The 18,185-nt window shown below is 39.3% G+C and overlaps 1 protein-coding gene across 1 annotated transcript in view; it reads right to left on the bottom strand.

Annotated features, from left to right (window-relative positions):
* Window positions 1–18,185, bottom strand: part of LOC108712815 (proprotein convertase subtilisin/kexin type 6) — a 105,547-nt gene that overhangs the window by 13,546 nt on the left and 73,816 nt on the right. Inside the window, exons 12-14 of the mRNA XM_018255267.2 lie at window positions 16,639–16,827; window positions 5,032–5,168; window positions 513–686 (exon numbers count right to left, since the gene is read on the bottom strand). Of these exons, the coding sequence (XP_018110756.1) occupies window positions 513–686; window positions 5,032–5,168; window positions 16,639–16,827 (500 nt within the window). The remainder of the gene's footprint in view (window positions 1–512; window positions 687–5,031; window positions 5,169–16,638; window positions 16,828–18,185) is intronic.

The raw sequence follows: 18,185 nt of genomic DNA, 5'->3' as shown, positions 1-18,185 counted from the left end.
AACTGCACTGGCCCAGGGTAGTTCTAAATGAGCACGGCATAGTTATCGTCTTCCTGCTTGCTTCTTCTTAACTCCGGATGCACATGTACATTAGAGTGAATGCTGGGGGCCATTGAAGAATGAGGAAGAGGAACACAGTGATGGATTCAGGGTGGTTGCTCAATAGAACCCTGGTCTGGTGCAGTTTTCTGTTAAGAGAGCACCGGCCAGGGGTATCAAGTAAGTGATTGATAATACGTAACATAATATTTGGCACCCCAGTGATTTAAACCTTTCCTTTAACGATGTTTCACTTTGCCCATGCTTTTACTTTTCGATCCACGTTTGGCTTTACAGTACTAAAGACATTTCCCACCCACCCAAGGTTCCATGCTCATAACTATTAAAAATGTACATAAAAAACACTGCTGCATCAGACATTCCATTCACCGTTCCAAGAATATCTAGCAATATTATAGAATAAAAATGCTAGCCCAACCCCCCATCCTAAATGATCTTCAAGCTTCAGTTACCTGAATACTCTTCCTCTATGAATTCCAGGTGACTCTGGATCACAGTAGATTTTGATGGTTCCAAGTCAGTGGCAGAAATATCCAACATTCTTGTTCTTGAGTGCTGTGCACCAGTCTGATTGTATGGGTGTTCAGATGTCCCATAAAGTATCAAAGTCCATTCTTTCAACTTCCCTTAAAAAACATTTACAAAAATATTTAGAAATTAGGAGCTTTATAGTCAGCACTTACACATCCCCTCTCTAAATTGCTGAAAATGGAAGAGCTTTGATATCCATTGGCCGATGTTGTTATGTTACCAAAAAGACAAAACTAGAAAAGTTCTGTATATTTTTATAACCTGGTTACTTCAAACAGTAATAGGTAAGAACTAACCTGGGCACTGCCCTCCATGACAGCTATTAGAGGTCAGAGCATTTTTAGAGGCAGCGATGCCAAAGGTTGTCAATAGTTGTTCCTTTTTGTATCTACTTGTCTTTTTTTTTCTTTGAAAAGGGGGTTCAGTATGAAGTTTGAATGATAATTTAGTCACCCAATCCCAATTAAGGATTTATTAATGGGTAGTACACCATTAAGTTTAGTTTAAGGATATTTTGGAATGCCGTGTTCAGTTTATTTGCCTTCTTCCTTTCTAGCCTTCAAATTGTGGTCAACAGAAGTCAAAAACGCTACTCTCTAACAGGCAAAAAAAGTTGCAATTGTTATTTATTTTTCTTTATTATTTTATTTCTATTCAGGCCCCTCTCTATTCATCCTCCAGTCTTATACAAGCCCAAAAAAAAGTTTAGTGGGTGAAGTCCCCTATATTTATGAAGAGTTATTTGAAACACACTTTTGTGTTTAAATTGTAAAGTGGTGCTTCAAAGTGGTGTATGACAATAATTGCCCACATTTTATATTTACTATAATAAATAATAATAAATGTGTATGAAGAAAACTCCAACATTCTAAATATACCTGCGAGGCAGTTCATCTGTTAATTAAACTGTGGTTAGAAAGGAAAACGCCTTGTAAATGACTCGTCTGTTTTCTCAAAGAAAACATTTTTTGTTGCATTTGAAAAATGTATTTGTGACTTCCCAAGGGATAAAGTAAACGTGTGGTAGAGTCCGAGTAACAGAAGTGCCAGGGTTCATTTGCAAGAAGCCACCTTAAAACTGACTGAGCTTTAATAAAATGTTCCATGTCAATATTATTTAAGAGGGACAGATCCATCATATATGGAATCAACATAGCGGCCAAGATGAACGGAAACAGGTAAATAAAATACTAGAACAGGGAGCAGAAAAACAATTTTCCAACCTCATGTAACTCAGTGATCAGGGATGATACAGGGAGTTGGAGGGAAATTAATAATTTCCAAAGCATCTGTCAGTAGTATAAACCAAGAAAAAAAAACCTTCCATTGGAATGTGAAGAATATGCCTGTTATGAATGGAATCAGGAAACTTCATTTTTACACTCACAAATACTATCTAGTCGGGCAGTGTGGCAACACTCTCATGGGTGTCCACAGAAAGTTTTTCAGGGTGGGGCAAGTAGCTAAAAGCATCACAAGCAAAATGTCTACAAATATTTTCATAGCAAAGACACAAATCTAGCTATGGAATTGTTAATACAGTTGAAAACGAAAACTATTGGTCAGATACAATTTTAAATAGCCTGATGGTGAAAAAAATGCGATGCAGAGGAAATAATATAATCCTCATAACTCTGAGCCAATGTGGCCATCTTAATCCACTGTACAAGCAAATCATGCCTTGGGCACACACATATTAGCAGGTGAATCTGTGCATCCGATGCAGTGATCAGTAACCGTAGTTTTTCTTACTCACACACTTGCACTTACAGCCTCAGACTAGTGAGAAATAACTGATCTGCTGGAATCCACTGCTTTTGCCTCTTCATTGACAGGCACAGTGTTGGCGTATTTATCATATAGGAACTGAAGGACCTGTGCCTAGGGCAGCAGCATTAAAGGAGAAGGAAACCCCCCTGAGTTCACAGGTGGCATTTTCTCCCAAGCGGTCTTCTTCCTGCTTTGACCGGCGTTTTTGGCGCATGTGCAGTAGGAGCATTTACCGGTACGGATCTACGTACGAAGTGAAATCGGAAAACTTTGTGACTTTTGGCGCATGCGCAGTAGATCCGTACCGGATAAATGCTCCTACTGCACATGCGCCATAAACGCCGGTCAAAGCAGGAAGAAGATCGATTGGGAGAAGATGGCACCTGTGAACTCCGTGGACAGGACCTGCGCAGAGGGGTGAGTAACAAGTTAGGGGCATTTGCCCGGGGGGACAGGTAGGCCAGGGGGGAGGAAAGAGGGGGGCAACACAGGGACGGGGGGAGGGTTTTTGCGCCCAGGGAATTTCCTTCTCCTTTAAGGGTGTGGCCCTCTGATGCCTATATGGTGAAAAAAATGATGGGTGGGAGAAAAACCTACTTCTCCTTCTGCTGGATACTTTCCTACTAAATCGGGCAGCAGATGTGGAGGGTGGGAAGTCCAAAGATTGTGCTGTAACTTCACATCCACGAACATCATGTGTAGTCCAGTCCCTAAGACAGCATCTTATGGTGTTATTATTGAGGGAATATGGGTAGTTTGTGGTTTGCTTTCCACTAAACCAACCAGGATAAAAGATCTAAGGATAAAGGGTAAAAATCAACTATCCTCATTAGGATGGTGACTTACAAGATCTAAAACAGTCCCCAACCTTTATAACATGTGACTAACATTCAATTGTAAAAAAGTATTTGGGGAGCAACAAAAGTTAAAAAAATAACGGGCAAGTAAGGTCTTTTATTGGGTATTTGTAGCCCCTATCTGGACTGCCAACAGGAGACTCAGTTTGGCAGTGCACCTGGTTTTTATGCAACCAAGACAGGAATTAAAAAATAAGATGCTGTTTTGCGGCCACAGGGAGCAACATGTTGCTTGTGAGCCACTGGTTGGGGATCACTGATCTAAAGAAGATACTGCATGGGATTTTAAAGAGAACTAAACAACACATACAAGTATATTTTGTCTGCACAAAGAATTTTTTGACTATAAAACATCACAATTTACGGATGACGACTAAGGGTGTTTTTCCTGATGTCTAACGCAAATACTTCTGCCAAGGAATGCAATACATAGCTTCCAGCTATTTAACACAAATATGCAGACAAAGAATGTTCTGTGCACACAACACTATGCTCCTAATATTTCTATATTTGAATCAAATACAGGGCATATACTTTCATGAAGGCAGACCTATCAAAATGTCCCATTATGTATTTATAATACATAAAACACACGCATTCTAATTAGCATAAAATACACGCTGGTGTCGGATGAAAGAGAGCAAGAGCAAGGACCTGACCAAAGATGAGTTTGGTGCTGAATAATATAGCAATAGGGTAGGTAAATTAAATGGTTACCTTGGGTATAGCATACTTTAGCAGGAGGGGGACTGAAGGGAAGTATGAAAGTACCTCTATGAAGTGATGAGGGCATGTTCATATTTATACCAGTTAACTTAATTATCACCTCATCTTCCCAGGCCCATTGCCTTTGGGTTATTCGTGATTCTACCCTGTTTTTCACTACTTATATCCAGTCACTTGCTAAGTCACCTAAGGAAATTTTCCAAATTATGATCATTTATCGCCCAAGATGGCAGCAAAACTCTGATTCATACACATCATTTCACACATTGACTACTAGAATGCTTTATTGGCCTTCCCCTTCATGGCCTGTCACCTCTCCAGTCCGTAATGAATTCTGCCACTAGGCTCATACACCTCAGAAACCGCTTCTCTGACAATTTTAAATGGCTTCCCCTGCCATTTAAAATAAAATGTAAACTAATGAACATGACATTGAAACAAGTTTATAACTAAGCCCCACTCTACGTATCTGAACTCATCTCCAGATACCCAACAAACTGCTTGTTATGCTACTGACCAACTCCTCTCATTACCTCCTCACATATTCCTATTCAAGACTTTGCTAGAATTCTCTCTTTTTTTTTTCTTATTTATTTTTTCAAAAATAAATTATTTTTGAAGTATATTTCTTTAGAGAAGCTCACCCTCATGTAACTTAGCATTGCTTCAGCATGCATTATATGCAGATCTCAATGCCTGATTTATGACTCCTAGTCATGCCCACCTACCCACTATGTCTTGTATCTCAACCCTTTCTCCATTTAGATTGTATGTTCTTTCGGGCAGTTCCCTCTTTACTCCTTGTATCAGTTATTAGCCTCTCCTCTGATGAAGCGCCCAATAGCGCGAAACGCGTCAGGAGGGTGTGGCTAACAACAGGTAGGCAGACTGGGGGGGAGACACTGCTTTGTGGTGTGTGTGAATTGAATATTGATATGTTATTTTTTGTGGTTTATATGCACCAATAAATGTTTTTAAGCGAGAAACTGTGCATGTTTTTGATATTTATCTTTGTATGTAAATCTGTATGTTCAATGTATACGCACATTTATTGTAAAGAGCTGCTTTATGTGACAATAATAATTACCTTGTATTTGTGGATTGCGCAGCTGCGATGAGGAATCATGAATTTCCAAAGTCCATTCCCCTTCTGCTTTTTCACCCCAACAATGCACAGTCATGAACTCCCAGTTTTTGAAGCCTTCATTTGAGGAATCAAATGTTCTGTAATATACAGCAGACATACACTGCAGCCATAGTTTGTGCAGCAAATTGCATTATCTCTTGTTAACACGTTTAGAGCCCCTTCACTTTGTAATCTGTGAAACATCACAATTGGAGCAGTCCTAGATACACTCACTGTCAAAATAGGAATACGCTTTATCAAACACAGCATGTACAATGTCATAGCACTTCTGTTAAATATCACTATTAAATTATTATTATATATATATATTTTAAGAGAAACAGACTGGGTTTTTCTAGTTATTTGGTCACTAGTATGACTTTTTTTGGCCATTGAAACTGGGCCCCACAGCAGATTATGTTTTAGGCCCACAGGTTGACCAGTTTTACCAATGTTTATTTAAATTGTATATGAATTAGGACCTTCCTTCAGCTGCAGGGTCTGCTTCCTCTAAAGTTACACCCCTGATTACAACAAACAAAAGGTCCTGGGTGTAAGAAAAGCAACCAGGGGATTCTCTTTAGTTTAATAGTGCAACCGGTTTGTATATGAACAGGGAGGACCACATGTCATTTGTTCAATATGGTACCAGTATTAAATGTATGTTTGCAAATGCAAGCAGTCTGACTGGTAAAATTGGAGAGTTGGAGGTGCTGGAGGGAAAATCTGATGTGATTGGTGTGGCCAAAACATGGCTAAATGAGTCGCATGACTGGGCAGTTAATATCAGTGGCTATACTTTGTTTTGGAGGGACAGATTCAATAGAAAAGGAGGAGGAATAAGTATGTTAAGCAGGATTTAATAGCTAATATAAAGGAAGAGGTGATGTTAGAAAACGAGGGGGCTGAAGTCTTATGGGTGGAGTCCAGCAAATTAATTGTAGGAGTTTGCTATAGACCCCCTAATGTAAGTGAGGAGGAGGAGGCTAAGCTCCTGATGCAAATAGAAAAGGCTGCTAGTTTGGGGAAAGTAACGATAATTACTCAAACATTGACTGGGTCAACAGTACTTGTATCAATAAACTTGTTGCATGACAATTTTATGGCACAGGTTGTTAGGGAGCCAACCAGACAAAATTTTATACTGGATCTAGTGATCTCTAATGACCAAGAACATATAGCAAATGTGCAAGTAATTGAACCCCTGGGAAATAGTGACCATAATGTGATCTCATTTAATGTCTAGTCCAAAAAAAATATACACTGGGGCAATAAAAACCATTAATTTCAAAAAATCTAATTTTAGGCTAAGTCTAACCCCAAAAAGTTTTTGTAAGTATATTTATAGTAAAAAGATGTGGGTTGAGAGTGTTGCTCCTTTAAAAAACGGTACCAGTATGGTTGTAACAGATACATAAAAGGCAAATGTGCTAAATCAGTTCTTTTCTTCAGTGTATACAATAAAGGAGTCAGAGTTCCCAGGCTCACTTCATAGCTGCACTGTTGGCTCAGCTCAATCTAGTCAGTGGCTGACCCAGGATATGGTTCATAAAGCTTTAATGAAAATTAATGTGAACAAGGTGCCAGGACCAGATGGCATATACCCCCGGGTTCTAATAAAGCTTATTTCAGTTTTAGACCAGCCTCTATTTCTGATTTTCTCTGATTCGCTTTCATCTGGTATGGTACCTATGGATTGTCATTCCAATATTTTAAAAACGGATTACGAACTTAGCCTGACAATTATAGGCCAGTAAGTTTGACATCCGTGGTGGGCAAATTAATTGAAGGCTTGTTAAGGGATCACATTCAAATTTTTGTCTTAGTGAATAGCATTATGAGGAGCAATCAGCATGGTTATGTATATGAAGGATAGGTCATGTCAAACTAATTTGATTGCTTATTATGATGAGGTAAGTAAGATGCTGGACAGCGGGGTAGCAGTAGATGTGATCTATTTGGATTTTGCCAAAGCGTTTGATACGGTGCCCCAAAAACAACTGCTTTCTAAACTAAGGTCTATTGGGCTTAATGAAGTCATTTGCACATGGATAGGAAACTGGCTACAGGATCGGTACAGAGGGTGATTGTTAATGGGACATTCTCTACTTGGAGTAAGGTGCTTAGTGGGGTCCCTCAGGGCTCTGTATTGGATCCACTTTTATTTAACTTGTTCATTAAATTACTTAGGGAAGGGTATTGTAAGTAATGTGTAAGGGCAACTAAGTTGGTAAAAGGTATGGAAAATCTTAGCTATGAGGAAAGACTGGCCAAGTTGGGGTTGTTCATGCTGGAGAAGAGGCGCTTAAGGGGAAATATGATATATATATATATATATATATATATATATATATATATATATATGTATATATATATATATATATATATATATAAATATATAGAGGATCATATAATAATCTCTCTAATGCTTTATTTACCAGTAGGTCTTTCCAGCTGACACAAGGTCACCCATACCGATTAGAAGAAAGAAGGTTCTGTCTAAATATTCAGAAGGGGTTTTTTACATTGAGATCTGTGAAGATGTGGAATTCTCTCCCTGAATCAGTCAAGGTTATAAAAGGTAGCTTTTAGTGCAAGTTGATCTAGGGACAGATTTTTATTGCTATGGTAATACTTGGTAATATAGATGATTCGAGCCATCATTTCAAGAGTTTACACATTTAAGAGAAACTAAAATAAGAAGGTGTGATACAAGCATCCTTGGACATTGTTAAAGCTATGGAGAAGTAGATGAATACATTTTCAATATGAACATTTAGCTACACTATCATCATGACAATAACAGTGGGACTCAAATTAGATTTTAAGAGAAAATGATCCTAGCTAGTAATTGCACATTGCATTGAAAGGAAAAAGCCCCTGCTCAATGTCTGCAAGGTAAAGTACATCTTCATCAACCAAACCAAGCACCACTTTCCTTTGTTTAACCCAATATGTTGACATGTTCTTACCAGCTCGATCTTGTTCATGCAATAGGTTGACATCTGTTATGCTGGAGTTATACACCAGCTATTAGTTCTCTACGTAAACTGGTTTCCATGGCTTCCAACAGGAGAAGTAGTCTCTCTAACATGCAGCATTACTATTTACTACTACTATATTATGGATTTAGAAACACTTGCTTACAAGAAAAATCCATCTTTAACCCTTTAAGTGCCAGCAGAATTTCACATTTTGGTTACGCGAAATGCCAGCCGTTTTTAAGCATTTTGTGCTCTCTCACTTTAGGGGCATTTTCTGAGGGGAAACCTATAGTTTACCTAGGAAAATTATACATTGTTTTTTTCGGTAGAAACTGAGCTTTCTAAATCTGCCTGAGTTTTCATGTATTTCCACCTGTGCAAAAAAATTTATAGTGCTAAATAACAAAAAAAAATGAAAAATTACCATTTTTCATCGTATATCAATTTATACCAGAAAAATATTTCATTTTACAGATGAAAATCCAACTTATTTGGAAAGCCTTATGTCTCTCGAACGTGCCAATACCAGATATGTATAGTTTTAGGGAGATTTAGGATTTCTGTACAGCAAAAACTCCCGGCAGTATATTACTGAATTTTGAAAGCACTAAGGCAGAAAACGGCATGCTTTAGATTCCAAGGCAAAAAATCCTGAAACCATAGGTTTACCCCAGAAAACCATACATTTTTGAAAAGTACACATTCTGCCGATTACAAAATGGGTAACTATGTCTCTCTACTCCCAACTACCAAACAGAAAAGCTTGTCTGAACATAGCGGTTTTTCAAAATAAAATTCAAAATTTTGAAAAATCATTTCAAAGGTTTTATTTTGCTGCTCCGCATATCCCAAACTATATTACGTACCAAGAAAAAGCACCTGAAATATGATTGCCAGGGGTCCACTGAACAGTTTGATACCCATTATGCATAGGTTTACCAAAGTATCTGGCATTTAGAGACACAAATATGAAGTTAGCGCATCCAAATTGTTCAGGACTTTACTTCAGCTACTGAGAAATCAAAACATTGACTGCATTTTTTGTGGGGTAAAAACACAGAAATATATGTTTACCCCCCAAACCCATATATTTTGGAAAGAACACATTCTACAGAATCTAAAATGGGTACCCATGCCTTTCTGCTCCAAACTACTGAGTCGCAAGGCTTTCCCAAAATTGTCGGTTTTGGTGAAATATCTGAAAATTGCCTCAAAGCTTCAACTTCCCAGCACCATATCACCCATGTATCATTACGTACTAAGAAAAAGCACCCTAAATATGATTGCCAGGGTTCCTCTGAACATTTTGGTGGCCATTGTTCATAAGTTTACCAAAGTATCTGGCATTTAGAGGCCCCAAAATGAAGTTAGCGCATACAAACAGTCCCGTGAGTAACTTCAGCTAATGAAAAATCAACACATTGACTGCATTTTTGTGGGGTAAAAACACAGAAATATATGTTTACCCCCCAAAACCCATATATTTTTGGAAAGTACACATTCTACCGAATCTAAAATGGGTACCCATGCCTTTCTGCTCCAAACTACTGAGTCGCAAGGCCTTCCCACAATTGTCGGTTTTGGTGAAATATCTGAAAATTGCCTCAAAGCTTCAACTTCTCAGCACCATATCACCCATGTATCGTTACGCACCAAGAAAAAACACCCTAAATATGATTGCCAGGGTTCCTCCAAACAGTTTGGTAGCCATTGTTCATAGGTTTACCAAAGTATCTGGCAGTTAGAGGCCTCAAAATGAAGTTAGCGCATACAAATAGTCCTGTGGGTAACTTCATATAATGAGAAATCAACACATTGACTGCATTTTTGTGGGGTAAAAACACAGAAATATATGTTTACCCCCCAAACCCATATATTTTTGGAAAGAACACATTCTACAGAATCTAAAATGGGTACCCATGCCTTTCTGCTCCAAACTACTGAGTCGCAAGGCTTTCCCAAAATTGTCGGTTTTGGTGAAATATCTGAAAATTGCCTCAAAGCTTCAACTTCCCAGCACCATATCACCCATGTATCATTACGTACTAAGAAAAAGCACCCTAAATATGATTGCCAGGGTTCCTCTGAACATTTTGGTGGCCATTGTTCATAAGTTTACCAAAGTATCTGGCATTTAGAGGCCCCAAAATGAAGTTAGCGCATACAAACAGTCCCGTGGGTAACTTCAGCTAATGAAAAATCAACACATTGACTGCATTTTTGTGGGGTAAAAACACAGAAATATATGTTTACCCCCCCAAAACCCATATATTTTTGGAAAGTACACATTCTACCGAATCTAAAATGGGTACCCATGCCTTTCTGCTCCAAACTACTGAGTCGCAAGGCTTTCCCACAATTGTCGGTTTTGGTGAAATATCTGAAAATTGCCTCAAAGCTTCAACTTCTCAGCACCATATCACCCATGTATCGTTACGCACCAAGAAAAAACACCCTAAATATGATTGCCAGGGTTCCTCCAAACAGTTTGGTGGCCATTGTTCATAGGTTTACCAAAGTATCTGGCAGTTAGAGGCCTCAAAATGAAGTTAGCGCATACAAATAGTCCTGTGGGTAACTTCATCTAATGAAAAATCAACACATTGACTGCATTTTTGTGGGGTAAAAACACAGAAATATATGTTTACCCCCCAAACCCATATATTTTTGGAAAGTACACATTCTACAGAATCTAAAATGGATACCCATGCCTTTCTGCTCCAAACTACTGAGTCGCAAGGCTTTCCCACAATTGTCGGTTTTGGTGAAATATCTGAAAATTGCCTCAAAGCTTCAACTTCTCAGCACCATATCACCCATGTATCGTTACGCACCAAAAAAAACACCCTAAATATGATTGCCAGGGTTCCTCTGAACATTTTGGTGGCCATTGTTCATAAGTTTACCAAAGTGTCTGGCATTTAGAGGCCCCAAAATGAAGTTAGTGCATACAAACAGTCCCGTGGTTAACTTCATCTAATGAAAAATCAACACATTGACTGCATTTTTGTGGGGTAAAAACACAGAAATATATGTTTACCCCCCAAACCCATATATTTTTGGAAAGTACACATTCTACTGAATCTAAAATGGGTACCCATGCCTTTCTGCTCCAAACTACTGAGTCGCAAGGCTTTCCCACAATTGTCGGTTTTGGTGAAATATCTGAAAATTGCCTCAAAGCTTCAACTTCTCAGCCCCATATCACCCATGTATCGTTACGCACCAAGAAAAAGCACCCTAAATATGATTGCCAGGGTTCCTCCAAACAGTTTGGTGGCCATTGTTCATAGGTTTACCAAAGTATCTGGCATTTAGAGGCCTCAAAATGAAGTTAGCGCATACAAATAGTCCTGTGGGCAACTTCATCTAATGAAAAATCAACACATTGACTGCATTTTTGTGGGGTAAAAACACAGAAATATATGTTTACCCCCCAAAACCCATATATTTTTGGAAAGTACACATTCTACAGAATCTAAAATGGGTACCCATGCCTTTCTGTTCCAAACTACTGAGTCGCAAGGCTTTCCCACAATTGTCGGTTTTGGTGAAATATCTGAAAATTGCCTCAAAGCTTCAACTTCTCAGCACCATATCACCCATGTATCGTTACGCACCAAAAAAAAACACCCTAAATATGATTGCCAGGGGTCCTCCAAACAGTTTGGTGCCCACTGTGCATAGGTTTACCAAAGTATATGGCAGTTAGAGGCCCCAAAATGAAGTTAGCGCATACAAATAGTCCTGTGGGTAACTTCAGCTAATGAAAAATCAACACATTGACTGCATTTTTGTGGGGTAAAAACACAGAAATATATGTTTACCCCCCAAACCCATATATTTTTGGAAAGTACACATTATACAGAATCTAAAATGGGTACCCATGCCTTTCTGCCCCCAAACTACTGAGTCGCAAGGCTTTGCCAAATTTGGCGGTTTTGGTAAAATATTCTGAAAATTGCCTCAAAGCTTCAACTTTCCAGCATCGTATTGTCCATGTATCATTACCAGCATAAAGCATCCTAAATATAAACATAGGGGTCTACTAAACAGTTTGATGCCCAATGTGCATAGATATACCAAACTATGTGGGGCACAGAGACCCCCAAATGACAATATGTATAGACATTTTCACGGCTGACGCGCTGGCTGCTGCAATATAACCACCCGGTGTGTGTATTATGCGACATTAGACCACCTAACAGTACAGAGACCCCAGAAAACCATATATTTTCAGAAAGTACACATTCTGACGAATCCAATATGGGTAAATAAGCGTTTCTACTGCAAACTGCCAAACTGCAAAGCAATGCTGAACATAACGGTTTTTATCAAATTTCTGAAAATCGTCACAAAGCTTGAATTTTACCCCATTATATGCCCCACATTTCGTAACTTATCAGCATAAAACATCCTGAATATGAACGCCAGGGGTCTACTTAACACTTTGATGCCCAATATGCATAGATATACCAAACTATGTGGCGCACAGAGACCCCCAAATGACAATAGTGTATACATTTTCACGGCTGACGTGCGCTGGCTGCTGCAATATAAGCACCCGGTGTGTGTAATATGCGACATTAGACCCCCCTAACAGTACAGAGACCCCAGAAAACCATATATTTTCGGAAAGTACACATTCTGACGAATCCAATATGGGTAAATATGTGTTCCTACTGCAAACTGTCAAACTGCAAAGCAATGCTGAACGTAACGGTTTTTATCAAATTTCTGAAAATCGTCACAAAGCTTGAATTTTATCCCATTATATGCCCCACATTTCGTAACTTATCAGCATAAAACATCCTAAATATGAGCGCCAGGGGTCTACTGAACACTTTGATGCCCAAAATGCATAGATATACCAAACTATGTGGCGCACAGAGACCCCCAAATGACAATATGTATAGACATTTTCACGGCTGACACGCTGGCTGCAGCAATATAACCACCCGGTGTGTGTGTATTATGCGACATTAGACCACCTAACAGTACAGAGACCCCAGAAAACCATATATTTTCAGAAAGTACACATTCTGACGAATCCAATATGGGTAAATAAGTGTTTCTACTGCAAACTGCCAAACTGCAAAGCAATGCTGAACATAACGGTTTTTATCAAATTTCTGAAAATCGTCACAAAGCTTGAATTTTACCCCATTATATGCCCCACATTTCGTAACTTATCAGCATAAAACATCCTGAATATGAACGCCAGGGGTCTACTAAACACTTTGATGCCCAATATGCATAGATATACCAAACTATGTGGCGCACAGAGACCCCCAAATGACAATAGTGTATACATTTTCACGGCTGACGCGCGCTGGCTGCTGCAATATAAGCACCCGGTGTGTGTAATATGCGACATTAGACCCCCCTAACAGTACAGAGACCCCAGAAAACCATATATTTTCGCAAAGTACACATTCTGACGAATCCAATATGGGTAAATATGTGTTCCTACTGCAAACTGTCAAACTGCAAAGCAATGCTGAACGTAACGGTTTTTATCAAATTTCTGAAAATCGTCACAAAGCTTGAATTTTACCCCATTATATGCCCCACATTTCGTAACTTATCAGCATAAAACATCCTGAATATGAACGCCAGGGGTCTACTAAACACTTTGATGCCCAATATGCATAGATATACCAAACTATGTGGCGCACAGAGACCCCCAAATGACAATAGTGTATACATTTTCACGGCTGATGCGCGCTGGCTGCTGCAATACAAGCACCTGGTGTGTGTAATATGCGACATTAGACCCCCCTAACAGTACAGAGACCCCAGAAAACCATATATTTTCAGAAAGTACACATTTTGACGAATCCAATATGGGTAAATATGTGTTCCTACTGCAAACTGTCAAACTGCAAAGCAATGCTGAACGTAACGGTTTTTATCAAATTTCTGAACATCGTCACAAAGCTTGAATTTTACCCCATTATATGCCCCACATTTCGTAACTTATCAGCATAAAACATCCTAAATATGAGCGCATGGGGTCTACTGAACACTTTGATGCCCAATATGCATAGATATACCAAACTATGTGGCGCACAGAGACCCCCAAATGACAATATGTATAGACATTTTCACGGCTGACGCGCTGGCTGCTGCAATATAACCACCCGGTGTGTGTATTATGCGACATTAGACCACCTAACAGCACAGAGACCCCAGAAAACCATATATTTTCAGAAAGTACACATTTTGACGAATCCAATATGGGTAAATAAGTGTTTCTACTGCAAACTGCCAAACTGCAAAGCAATGCTGAACATAACGGTTTTTATGAAATTTCTGAAAATCGTCACAAAGCTTGAATTTTACCCCATTATATGCCCCACATTTCGTAGCTTATCAGCATAAAACATCCTAAATATGAGCGCCAGGGGTCTACTGAACACTTTGATGCCCAATATGCATAGATATACCAAAGTATGTGGCGCACAGAGACCCCCAAATGACAATATGTATAGACATTTTCACAGCTGACGCGCTGGCTGCTGCAATATAAGCACCTGGTGTGTGTAATATGCGACATTAGATCCCCCTAACAGTACAGAGACCCCAGAAAACCATATATTTTCAGAAAGTACACATTCTGACGAATCCAATATGGGTAAATAAGTGTTTCTACTGCAAACTGCCAAACTGCAAAGCAATGCTGAACATAACGGTTTTTATCAAATTTCTGAAAATCGTCACAAAGCTTGAATTTTACCCCATTATGTGCCCCACATTTCGTAACGTATCAGCATAAAACATCCTAAATATGAACGCCAGGGGTCTACTGAACACTTTGATGCCCAATATGCATAGATATACCAAACTATGTGGCGCACAGAGACCCACAAATGGATATATAGTAGATAAAATTTACATAGGCAAAACAAAATAACACAGAACAGTGTGAAATGCAAATAAATCACCAAAAACTAATAAAACCACAAAAATCAATGCTTTTTTTTTTCACACTAGTGTAATCGGCCACCAGAATTACCGTTTGAATATTTTAGCTGGGCCAAATCGATTATACGGACAGAAACAAGTGAACAACACAAATGCAGAGCTGAAAATGCAATAAAATGGCAAAAAATTCAATAAAATGGCTAAAAATGCACCAAAATACCCAAAATTGCAATATAACCACCAAAATAACATACAAATGCTATTGCACAGTACGGTTAGCGAATACGCTATTCGGAACGGCAATAAAACATTTTTTTTAGCCCAAAAAGAGACGATGCGATAAGAAAAAAAAAAAAAAAAGCCACAAAGCCATATATGTACATATGCGTGTGCACAACGGGTAAATTGCATGTTATTTGCGCGTGTGCGCGTGTGCAAGTGTACATGGGTGCTGTGAGTGTGTGTGACCCCCCCAATCCCCAAAAATCTATGTGTGAGTGTGTGTAAGTGTGAATGTAAGTGTATATTACTGTAATAAGTGTGTGTTGGTGTGTTTGTGTGTTTTTGTGTGTGTAAATGTTACACTTACCTGGGGTAGATGCCTCAGATCGATGAGAGAGGGCTCCACGCAGCAGATCTGCAGCTCCAACGGTCATCAGCCATGTGGGGGCGGAGCTGGGCGGAAGTGCAGCGCAGGCAGCAGCAGGACGCATAGGAAACGCGTCCCTGCTGCTGCTTTGGGGCCCCTGGGCGATCGCGCCCCAGGGGCCACACGATCCCCTGCTCTGCTCGTTGTCTAGGGGCAGGGGATCGTGAAGGAGCGGAGCGAGCGGCTCTAACAGCCGCTCCTCCGCTCGCAAACCCGGAAGTGCTGCAGAACGTAGAATCTACGATCTGTGGCACTTTGGTCCTTTGATCCACAGAACGTAGATTCTACGTTCTGTGGCACTTAAAGGGTTAATAAAGGGACACCTTCAGTAAAATATATTATTATCTGCACTGTTTAATAGAGAAAATGAGTGTTGTAAACAGTGAATTAGTTGCTTGAATGTGGCTGTATTTGTGCTTATTCATAGCTGTCTAATTTCAGCCTTTATATACTGGCTTTCTTAATAAAAGCATTCTGACACAGTAGTCATGGATTTCACTGCAGGCTTTAAAGTCATAAGTAACTGTAGGGCACAGGTCTATTTATTAACAGTGACCAGAATGTCAGTAGAGGCAATACGGGTAGCTCTAATATAAAACAAGTCTATAATTACTCTGGGCTGCTGTTTCAAAGTAGCTAATAGTACACAGTACAACATGCATGTACAAAAAAAATGTTATGACTAGTTCTGACAACTCCTATTTTCTTTATAGAAATAAAGCCAACACAGCAGTGTTAGACATTGTAACCCTTGACAGCAATTGCTTTACCTGCCTTTGAAACTATGGCTCTACAATGGGGCTCATTTATCAATCTGGGCTTATCACTAATTGATTGCTATGAGTTACTGCCTAAGAGCGATTTTGCTCAGTGTTTATAAATAAGCCCCTCTTTTATTACAAAAAGGACTGTGATACATATAAACCAATCGGTTCTAACTTGCATTCCTTATGCAAACATCCGATTACTACTGCCCTCATATTTCTTAACTTGGATACTTGGAAATACCTTTTAGCCAGGAGTTGTGACTTTGTTCCTGAGGGAGAAGTGAGGTAGATCTGCAGGTCCCCTCTCCGTGGATGAGATATGGTGACCCTGACAACTACATGCTCTAGATATGCCACACAGTGACCGGCGTTGTCTACACAAGCGCTGGTTTGAGTGGTAGTATGGATCAGCTGATCAGCTTGGATAAACCTTGAATGAGAAAGACATTAAATATTTATCCGCTTTTCAGGCCTGTGAATTGCATGGTGTAATATACAGACTTGCCATTGTCAAGTACCTAGAAAAAAGTGCAGATAAGGGGGTGGTTAGTAGTAGGTATATGCAGATACGCCTAGTGCTGTGGGTTGGCAGGCCACAAAAAAATCCATCTCTACATCCAGGCCACCCCCTAATGATATTCCTTCTGGTTTTATGAAGACACAATTTATGGCAGGTAGTGGGTCTGGAAGTTGGTCCATGCATGTAAAAATGTGATTTGCTACAATCGTTCTGGTCCAAATTTGTTGCTAAACAAATCCTGCATGTTACAGTTCTGTAGTATAAAATTAACATTTATACATTTTTCAACCACACCTGGCCCTGTATCTACTTAGCATTACTATAAAACAATGATGACCTTCCCATCACCGCACAATTATTATATGTGTATCTCTATAAATGATGGAAGTAAAGAATACCATTCTGGTTATGCAGCATAAAAATGAACAGGAGTTTCAGAGAGTAGACTAGAAGAATGGTACCTTCTCATGCAACGTCACAGAATAGTTCATTTTTATCACTATATTGATACCATATATGGTTTTCTTACACAGGAAGTCTAGTACTTCTCACTTATAGCTCCCAAATCCGCAGTGACCATATATAAATGAGGTTTTTAGCAGCGAAACATTAACATTGCATGCAACAATTTCTTTAAACACATTTCTGATGTTGGGAGAAAACCGATTCAACTGATGTCATTATGACAACATTCTACCACAATGTACTGTATTCCTCACTAGTGATGGGTGAATTTATTCGGCAGGCGCAAATTCGTGGTGAATCTGCATGTTTCGCCGCCGGTGAATAAATTTGCTGCGGAATGACGCCGGTGACGTTTTTTTCCGACGACAGCGATGATTCCAAAGCCAGGGCCAATTTTGACACCAGCGATGGTTAACGGACGCCCACTGACTTTAAAAATCGCCATTTCGCTAATTTTTCGTGGCAAAGCGAAACGGGACAAATTCACCCATCACTATTTCTCACATCTGCTATGTTTTGGACTTTAGATCATTGTTTTATTTGCAAGCTCCTCAACTATTCGTGCTCTAACAAGCGGATGTCAGCATGAGTCTATTATACGTTGCTATGTAGGCAATATGTATAAAGACAGATTTAGATGGTAGAGAAAACCTCCATGCAAATACCACGAGTGTGAAAAAAAGGAGGGACATAAAATAGTTGGGTAAATTATAAATTATAGGTTGTAGAGAAGTACTTTTAATTGCTCCAGAAATAATGCAAAACTCTGTACTTCCAGATGTTCAGTGACCAGTGCTAATGGC

The sequence above is a fragment of the Xenopus laevis genome, chromosome 3S (assembly GCF_017654675.1).
Source record: "Xenopus laevis strain J_2021 chromosome 3S, Xenopus_laevis_v10.1, whole genome shotgun sequence".
Classification (NCBI taxonomy): domain Eukaryota; kingdom Metazoa; phylum Chordata; class Amphibia; order Anura; family Pipidae; genus Xenopus; species Xenopus laevis.
This window is presented reverse-complemented; position numbering and strand designations above follow the sequence as displayed.